Source organism: Lactuca virosa, chromosome 9, assembly GCF_052849685.1.
Source record: "Lactuca virosa cultivar CGN04683 chromosome 9, Lactuca_virosa_CGN04683_v6, whole genome shotgun sequence".
NCBI lineage: Eukaryota > Viridiplantae > Streptophyta > Magnoliopsida > Asterales > Asteraceae > Lactuca > Lactuca virosa.
The window spans coordinates 93,553,669-93,563,718 of record NC_136434.1 but is presented as its reverse complement, the minus strand read 5'-3'; the positions used below and the strand labels follow the sequence as shown (position 1 = coordinate 93,563,718).

General features: G+C 34.9%; 1 protein-coding gene across 1 annotated transcript; it reads right to left on the bottom strand.

The window, feature by feature from the left end:
• Positions 1–2,585: 2,585 nt before the first annotated feature.
• Positions 2,586–8,144, bottom strand: LOC145137965 (LIMR family protein At3g08930). The gene is made up of 14 exons (XM_079072107.1): positions 7,502–8,144; positions 6,937–7,022; positions 5,500–5,615; positions 5,261–5,371; positions 4,813–4,911; positions 4,581–4,703; positions 4,439–4,501; positions 4,290–4,354; positions 4,087–4,196; positions 3,894–4,008; positions 3,741–3,806; positions 3,174–3,284; positions 3,024–3,090; positions 2,586–2,912 (listed from the first exon to the last, which is right to left on the bottom strand). The coding sequence occupies exons 1-14, from the start codon at positions 7,849–7,851 to the stop codon at positions 2,865–2,867; spliced, it is 1,530 nt and encodes a 509-aa protein (XP_078928233.1). The 5' UTR covers positions 7,852–8,144; the 3' UTR covers positions 2,586–2,864.
• Positions 8,145–10,050: the final 1,906 nt, after the last annotated feature.

The window sequence follows — 10,050 nt, the reverse complement described above, 5'->3', positions numbered from 1 at the left end:
TAGGCTGCTTCAAGGGCACGCCAAACCGAACAGGAATCCTCAAGACCTAAGACTTGATACAAAGCTTCATCAGAAAGCGAAGACCGGATAATAATAAGGGCACGTTGATCCAAATGGAGCCAAGTATCATATGTTGGATTTGGGGCGGCATCATCATTAACGGTGATGGTGGGAGAAGGTTTGACAGTGGAACCATCAGTGTGACCAGAAAGCTTTTGATACGAGAGAAGAGGTAATATTTGTTTCTTCCAAAGAAGATAGTTGGTTGAAGAGAGCTTAATGGTAAGCATGTGCAGAAAGGTGGAGAGAGAAATGGAAGAATCGTCGCCAACGGCCATGAGGAAGAAGAACATAAACGCGACTAGAATGATCAAAGTTAGGCTAATACCATATAAGGTTTGATAAAATCACCACACGTTGTGGAGGATATTTCATTAACAATATATAATACACGAGATGTAGAAAATACAGGAAACAATAAATACAACAAAATACATTCCTAGTTTAAAGGGATTCTATAAGATATACTTAATATCCTTAATATCGTTAATAGATAGGTTAAGCTCTATTTAGTAATCGAGACAGGATGTGCAGGATGCACACTCAGAGTGATAAATGTGAACTCGAGAATATAAGAGTCTGGGGGCAGAGCCCCTGGGTGTAGGGTTCCAAGGGGTTGTGCCCCTAGAAAGGTCTAAGGGAACCGCCCCTTGCAGAGTCCAAGAGGCAGAGCCCTTGGCAGTGGTTCCGTTGATTGGTCAGTTGATGGATTCAAGGGGCAACGCCCTTGTGGGGCTCGAGGCAGCCCCTGTAACCTAATCAGATTACTATATCGGGAATGAGTCCATCCATGCAAATTCCATCCAAAACTAGTAGTGATATCATGATGATGTCATTAGTTGGTTATGTCATAATAACCAACACTTTTGGCGCCAAAAGCATGCAACTTCCGTCTAACCACCTTGTAACTAATTAACCACATTGGCCCCAAAAGCATGCAACTTCCATCTAACCACCTTGTAACCAACTTCCAACCGATTTCTTACATCTATATAAGAATGATGAATGTTCCAAAAAATGGGTTAGAACATATATATATATATATATATATATATATATATATATATATATATATATATATATATATACGAAAACCATACTTTTGATTTGATCTATCTCTCATGAACACAAAACAGCAAGGTATTTTCTGTGTTTTTGATTTAAAAGTGGTCTGACTTCTAAATTGTAATTCTTTGGATTATCCCAAATCTGATTCCGTGATACCCCAGGCTATATATAGTCAAAATCACATATTTTGGAAAGTGATTGCAATCACGATCCTAGAAATATCAAATTAAATTGATATTCTTAAGACCCCAAATTCTAATCTGTTATAGACATGACTTCCAAACTCGAGAAGTTGGATAAGTTTGAAGGCACTAATATTCTTCGTTGGCAAAAGAAGATGAATTTTCTTCTTACTACACTGAAAGGTGTTCACATTTTAAGCACTCATACACCAAAACCAATGGAGGATGAACCCCTTAAACATACCTGAAGAAGATATAGATGGTAAAATGGTGATTACATCTATCGTGGGCACATTCTGAATGGTATGTCTAACTCTCTCTTTGACATCTATCAAAATCATGAATCTACAAAAGATCTATGGGATGCCCTTGAATCCAAATACATGGCAGAGGAAGAAAGAAAGAAAGAATGAACAATTCAAAAACAAAAATACACAAATTAGGGGTACTTACCAAAATCGTGGATGAAAATGAAGCTCCAATTAGATTAGGGCTTTGTTTAACATAAAAAGCTAAAAGGATATTTGTTTTAGGGTAGGTGAGAAGAGGGGCTGCCAATAAGAATGCCCAAAAGGACGTGGGTATATCTAAGTCTGGGTTTAGCAACCAACACTTTAATTGTATTGTGTCCATTAAGTATGATGCTTCTCTTGTCACATGTTTTTATTCCTTGGTAATTATATCGTAAATAATTATGTATATGTTGATCCAAGTTGCTCACTAAGGTTTTGTAGTTTATCATTGTTATAATGAAATCATATGATAGGTACTAGTCCTAGAAGAATACTAAAGGAACTAGCTCAGTCAATAAAAGGCTTATGAAGACCTGAAAGACATTTTATTTTGTTGTTCCTATTATAGTGAGTCACGACACCCTGATTTTAGCGAAGTTACACATGTGGAAAAAGGGTTGGAATGAAGATTTATTAAATAAGAGGTAAAAATGAGAAAATTATTACATGGTTTTGAAAAATGATCAAGGCATTTAACGATGATCTTCAACAGTGAGTCAGTTACACATGTGACAACAGGTTTCAAGGATGATCGCAATCAGGGAAAAAAAAAATCAAAAAAAGGTCGAAATAAGTATCAAGATTTAGTGAGGGTTTGATTGGTGCCTCGATATTGATATGTGCAGTTAGGGTTTGCATATAGCATTATCTCTTAATATATATTTATAATAATTACAGTGTAAAGGATCAACTTTAGAAGGGAACGCAAACAAAAACTCATATATCTTCATCAGACAACCTTACACGACTATAAATAATCTCATACGTCCAATAATAAATGATCACACATAAAAGTTAAAAGAATCATGTAACGTGGAGTTGCGTTAACTGTTTTAGGTGGTATTATATAACATATTACAATAAAAATACATACAAATGGTACCAATACCACAAGAAAGAAAAAAAAAAAAAAAAAAAAAAACAGTAATAAATCTCAAGACTTTTAATCGGATGAAATCGCTTCGATGCGAGACTTAGCTGTATAATAAGGCACTCAAATTAAGTGAAAATTTTCCCATGGATTACGGTAATAAGACACTTTTTAAGACGATAGTTGGAACCTTCCACTCGGCTTTTTTCTCCTCCATCCCTATTGACAAAGTTAACAAGAACATTATTTACTAAAATATATGTTTTATCGCCTTTTTACCACTATCAAAAGATAAAAAGTAAAAAAATGAGGGGGAAAGGTGAAACTTACAAAGGCGGCATAATACACAAAGGTTAGGCCAGCTAGAACGACAAATGCAATTTGGAATATGTTATACCTGTGAATAATTAATGGATTAACTAATGAGTATAGATTTTTTTTTAAATATAAAGTGAAATTGGGAGAGTAATTGAGACTGACTTGTATAAGTATTTGATTCCACGAAGAGATTGCAGGGTATGACCGAATATTTCTTGGGCAGCTGTAGCTTGTGCGTAGTATGCAAATGCGGTCGAACAGAATTGAATAACACTAAAACCAACAAACAATGGATTGGAATGGAATATGAGTCATTAATATCTCTATGGAATGGAATGAAAAAAGGTAATAGAACAAGCAATGGAATGGAATGAGTCATTACATTTTACAATCATGTGTCATTGGTCTGTCTGAATAAAATGAATTTCATATGATCTTGTTTATATCGGATTTTACAATGTATAGTTTTTAACTCTACTCTATAAACATTAATTAATGAACTTTTTATTCACGAAATTAAAAAGTTGAACATAATAAAAACCTGTTGAACCCAAATAAGGTTATAATAAGAATATATTTGTGTCGTGTATTTTACCCATAAACCAATCATCTTGTAAAATATATTTGTGAATTGACAGGGGAAAAAGGTGAAAAATGAACTTTTTATCAATTATGTTCTGAGATTCTGGTTAAAAAAAAATAAAAAATAAAGAAAATGAGTCAGCCTACCTGATGGAGCAAAGAAGAATGAGAGCCACATTGAACAGGAAAGAGTTCATGAGAGTTCCTCCCCACCTGGACAGAAAGGTCATTTTACTTGATACTCAATTCACAAGTCAAAATTAAACAATTAAACATAATTGGATAGAAAGGTCATTTTACTTCATTGGATGGATAGTGATAAACACTAGTCTGAGACCAAGCATCATTGCACCAGCAATAACTGCAAGCAGAAGGTAGAAGCAGAAAAACGCAAAGGCAGCAGTGCCCAGAAGACCTGGTGAAGGAAGGACAATTTGGTCAATGTAACAACATTAATCAGTCATATGGAATAGGAATCAGAAATAGAAATTACCCCAAATGTCATCCAACTTTATGAAGACCTCATTTAGGAATGGAGAAAGTGGAGGGTCGATCAACAGATATATAATGATGTGTGCAACCCAAGCAATTGAAACAATTAACCTAACAATAGGGATACAATCAATCAGAACCCAATTCTAATAAATACTATAAGATTTAATTTTGATTGTAATGGAATTAAGAAATAAGAATTACCCAAAGACTCCGAGTATAAGCTTTGCAAGATAGCCAAGAACAGTCATGGCCCAGGTAGTCTCTGCCTGAATGAGTTACTTAATATGTGATTATCAGGAAAACCATTAAACAAAATATAAGAAATAAAAAAAAAAAAAAATGTTTATCACCTTTTCGCCTTGAGGGTACATCTCTTCTAAAGCCATCACATCATCCTCCAAAAGAAATAACTCCTGAAAATATATAAATATAATTAACAAAGGTAATTCAATGCCTTAATGCACCTAGATTTTTTTTTTTAAATAAATATACCTTTTCTAGGGCTTTCATATTTTTACGCCATTTCCTTCCTTTTGAACCACTCCTTTCTTCCTGATGAAGTGCATCAGCTGCCTTCTTTAACTCTCTTGCTTTTTTACCAAGTTCTGTAGCTTCCTAAACAATTTTTTTTTTATAAAAAAAACAAGCAAAACCTTCATTGTTAACTAAAATTATTGGCAATGCATTTGTGAATTATAAAGAGCAAAATGTAATGTAGGGATACCTTGATATACTGTGATCTAGTAATCACTGCCTTTGGGCGCCTTATGAAAGAAAATATTAGCCCCAGTGGGAGGCAAGCAATGCCAACACCACCAAATATCTGATTATCACAAGATAAGGTTTAGGATAATGCACAAAAAACCTAACATTGTCACATCTATTTGGGGAAGATAACAAATGTTGTTTCTGAAACACCGTTTATTCCGACCTTGAAATGGAATACAATTAGAAAGTGTTTGGTATGATGGAATGGGGGAAGAAATGGAACGGAATGGTATGGTATGGTATGGTATGGTATGGTATGGAACAAAAATCAGCCCACGAGAAGGAATACTCCATTCCATTTCCTCTTCGATTACTGATTACCAAACACTACCTTAGTAAGAGCCATCTAACTCTCTACATGCTACATGACATTAACAATCACAAATCCAATAAACTAAACTTACAGAGAAAAGCACAGAGCCCACAATTGTAGCAAGAGCAACAACATATTCTGGAAAAGTTGATCGCATGGTCCATGTTGTCTCTGATGAAGGACTAGCATCATAGGCAGAACACTGTCATCCATAGAAGAGAAAGAGGCATATAAGAACTAGATGTGGCTAATTTGTTTTGAAGATGATACCAAGATACCCCATCATTTAAAGATTTTTTTATAAAGAAAAATATAGATTTTATCCATCACCTGGCGTACACCATTGCTGACACATGGTTGACCACTAGAGAATTGGAAAGTGCTTGGGAATTGCACTGTTGAAGAAGACAGGTGTCGAACTGTGAAATCAACTTTTCCAATAACACCTATCAAATGAGGATGATACAACTCAGTAAAAATGTAACATACATCCAATAAGAGTACAAACAAGAAGCTTTTAGGACCCATTCGTTACTTAGGACATGAAAAGTTGAGAAAGATGAAAATCCATTATGGCTTAAATGAGAGTCATGTGAAAATTTGAGAAAGATGCAGCAATATTTGATATATTAAGAGATGTGACATGAAAAGTTGCCGACTCAAACACCAAAAAGAAGATATATATGACATGAAGTCTCTATATGTTTAAATATAAGACAGAAGAGTTTAATTATAATATAAACCAGGTATTTGTGCTAAGAACTACTTGTTTGTGACACTAAAAAGGATTCTTGCTTATATTTGAAAGTGCACTCCATAAGTTCTGCAATATGAAATATAGTAATACTGTGCACATCTTTTTATCTTCAGATACCGAGATACCCCATCATTTAAAGATTTTTTTATCTTCAACAAATCCTTACTTTTGTTCAAATATAATAGATACGGATAGGTTTTATAAGAATTATAGTTGTACTCAATAACTCAAAGACTAAAAAGTGTACCTAGAAAAACAAGGCACCTTAACCCTGTATACCCCATCATTTAAAGATTTTTTTATCAAAAATAGCCATCTAATCAAGGTAACCCATAACTTTCTTCCTTAGTTTTTTTACCTAACTATTGTAATGTATTGTAAAATCTGTAAAAAAATCCATCATCAAAAAAGGTTTTTTTAGCTCTGTGAAATCCTTGGAATGCTGCTACATTATGTGCGGAAGTGATCAAGCTTAAAATGAAATGTTTGATGGGTCAAAAATAGCTTTTTGCTCTGAGCTGTTCTTTTTATAAAGTACCTGATCTTCAAAAATTCACATTAAATCACTAATAAATCCAATTAAAAAGACTTTTTACTTGTTAAAATCGCCTACGAGCTTTCTAAAACTCGTATTTTGTAAGTTTCTCAAAAAGACTTCATTACAGTAACTAAAAATCACGTTTTCGTAAGCAAGCAATGCTGTGAATTCAGACACCATGCCCATTTATGCTTTAGTGTGACCATGAAACTAACCACTGTCAGATTATGTCAAAGCATAGAAACATCTCATTCATCGATCCTATTATAAGTATACAAAATGCAAAGCTAGAATAGTAATTTTTGCCATGTAAGCTAATTTTTTTGGCAGTGCCCATCATACCTACTTGCATGGGAAACCAGGGAGATCAACCTCCTAAATGACTAAAAGTAGCTTCTACTCCTAATTGCATTTGATCATAAGTGAAAATGTTTCTTGTAGCCATAAAGTAATAAATGGAGGAGATACTAACCGTATAAGATACCCAGCACCAAGCCACAAACAATGGCTGTAGTTACCACCCAGATCAATGCACTTTTAATCCTCTTGCCAATAGTCCTACGAGCAAAAATAGTTAGAAGCATAAATACATACACTTTCAATGTTTAATATGCTCTAACAAGTCTTTTGGTTCCAGAATAAGATGCTTTTTGACTAATTAAGTCAAACAACTTAGAAATTTTTTCTATGTATGCAATAATTCTTGAGAAGATCAAGTGTCCTTGCAGAAATTCTCCACAATACAAAAATAAATCTCAACTCAGACATCTACATTTAGGGTTTAATGAATGCTTCACCAGGTGAAAGCATCTTAAAGTTGGGTTTCCAACGTAGTTGATTTCAATTACAAAATTTGAAACCTCCATTTTCCTATTTGTGGCATCTCGATAAGGTAGCTGTATACTAAACTTTTCTAGACGAGCTATGACTTTCAAATCGAACGATGTTGCAGATTTTACATCAACATTTAGCTATTAGTAGTGTTCTTAACAAAGTTGTGATGAAATCATCATTTATTTCAGCTACGAAGTACTTACTTGTCTTGGTCGCCTTCGTAGTAAAACATTGCGAAGGGAATGACGAAGAACACAAGAATAGCATCAATGATGTAGATAGCAAGCCACAGATCCTTCATCGGCAATGTGAGATTACAAGCACCATTATAAATAGCGTGCTGACAAGCTTGCCGGTTGGCAACATCAGCGGGGAGCATAAGTATAGAGATAGCAGCGACCGAGAGTCCCAAAACTACGACAAATTTGGGGAAATACGCCTGGTTTTTGTCATCGGGATGTTGGTAATTGACAAGGAGGTACAAATTGAAGATGAACACCAAAACACAAACAACTATCGCCACAATCACAAGCGCAAGATTGAAATCCCCCATTGTTGACCTTAGATTCGACTCAAAATCATGAACTGATTTGAGGTTCTAGGGTTTTGCTGTGTGCAGTTTTTTTGAAACTTCAAATGAGATCACTCTCTTTCTCGTGTAGATCTACTTTTTGCGGTGGGAGAGGCCGGTGGTCAGCGGTGGCGATTAGGAGTTTACGATTTTGTCCTCGGAGGAAGCCATGGAATTGGTTATAAGAGGGGTTGAAAGGGGAATTCGGAGTTTACAGTGTGGAAGCACTAGGAACAGCCTGGAAAAGATGGACCGGAAAAATGATTAGAGTTTCAAACCGGTCACGCTTTAATAGTTAATAACTTAATACGGTCTAAAAGGGAATAAAATGACAAACAAATTTTCTTTTTCGTTACAATCAAAAAAATTTATTGAAGATAAAGAAAATTTATATTTAATTCAGTCATTCAACAAAGCGATTGTTTGATAGTTGTTAATTGAATCAGATTTAACCGAGTCACATATATGTCTATATTATTTAATTATATCTCTCATCGACTATGTTGCATGATGAAAATGATTATTTTACCTTTTCGGATAAAATATATAAGTTCGATAGAAATATAACATAATTATATAGAATGACCATTTTACCCTTCACGGTAGAAGTGCACAATAACATCAAATGAAACAGTAGTATTCAAAAAAATCCATAATTAATGGAAACAACATAAAACAGTATAATGTTAATTATAACAAGAACCATTTTTGCAATGACATTTTATGACTTGTAGTTGCAATTGAAAATTAATGGAAACTTAGTAGTCCTACCTACATCAAGTGTGGTGTTCAAAATGATAGTGGGAAGTCCAAGGCCACAAACCTGGCAAATCCAATATCAAGATTTTACAACAAAAATCAACACATTCATTCAAAGTAAATTCATAGCTAAAGATATAGAAATTGCACGCAACATTGCAAATTTTATGAAATAAACTTGTCTCATATGTATGTATGAGTGGTTCGCAATCTTTATCATAAACAACATGCTCATTCTCATCTTGAAATCCATAAGAACCCCATCAATTGGATTACATAAAACAGCCTTTTGAGCCCTTAATTGGATTACATAAAACCATTCCATTCTCATCCTCCACCTCTCCAACACCCTCCCTTGAAATCCCAAACACTAGTTTGAGCCTTTTGAGCAAAAGAATGTGTTTTTGAGTGATTTGGAGTGTTCTTGGTGCATCTTGGAGAAGAATGAGCTCTTTGGAGTAGTGTTGGTTGCATTGGAGCTTGTACATCCAGACTGTGTTCACCTTGATCTTTCTTCTAAATGTATAAAGTTTGAATCTTGACGATGCATTTGATAGATCTAGCTAGTCTTGGGTGTTATGAGCTTTTTGTCACTTTAGTGTATAAAGTTTAGATCTTGAAAGTTTGCAACCTTGTTATGGATAAAGTTGGAAACTTTATCCATCTAAACATCATATCGATTCAGATCTAAAGGCTTGAGACTTAGACTTAATAGATTAAGTTGGAAGAGATGCACTTTTTGTCCTTTTGAGACTTAAAGACTAGATATTGGTTGGTTTGACCATTCTAATGGATAAAGTTGGAAACTTTATCCATTATGGAGTTATTAGGAACCATAAAAATGTCATCTTGATGGGTTTTGATGAATCATGCTTAAGTTGGTGTTCATATTATGGGTTGAGATGGATAAAAACGGGTTTTGGGTCCCATTAAAACATGCAAAGGAGTAAAGTTGGCAACTTTATGGATTAAGACCTTATTTAGAGGTTAGATTTGAGTGTGGACGTTTTGGTCTTAAGCATTAAGTGCTTAATGTGAGTTTTTGCCATATGATGAGTTCGTTAGGCATACGTATGCGTAACGCTCAACGTAATGCAAGGATTTCACGTCGGTAAGCTTTGGAGAGTTGTACTTTGTGTAGCAGCAGGTAGTACATGGGGCGTACCAATCTGGTACGCGGGACGTACTCCTGGAAAGCTCATTTTGGGCCCTTTGGTCCTTGGGTCTTTTGGGAGTTGGGCCATGAGATGTTGGGTCAGATATGGGGAGGGTAAAATGGTATTTTACTCATTGGAAGGATAGGATATGGATTTGGACCTTGGATTTTGGGATTTGTCTTAATTGTTGATCGAGGGTATTTTGATTGTGTGAGGATCTCGATTGTAGTAGCGTATGCGTTTCGGTTCTCTTGGATTGAGGTGA

Excerpts from the sequence above, each read along its gene's own strand:
- LOC145137965 (XM_079072107.1), bottom strand. The coding sequence starts at position 7,851 with ATGGGGGATTTCAATCTTGCGCTTGTGATTGTGGCGATAGTTGTTTGT. Across the intron at positions 5,372-5,499 it reads TCAGCAATGGTGTACGCCAG|TGTTCTGCCTATGATGCTAG; the intron begins GTGATGGATAAA and ends TATGGATGACAG. Across the intron at positions 4,197-4,289 it reads CTTATACTCGGAGTCTTTGG|GTTAATTGTTTCAATTGCTT; the intron begins GTAATTCTTATT and ends CCCTATTGTTAG.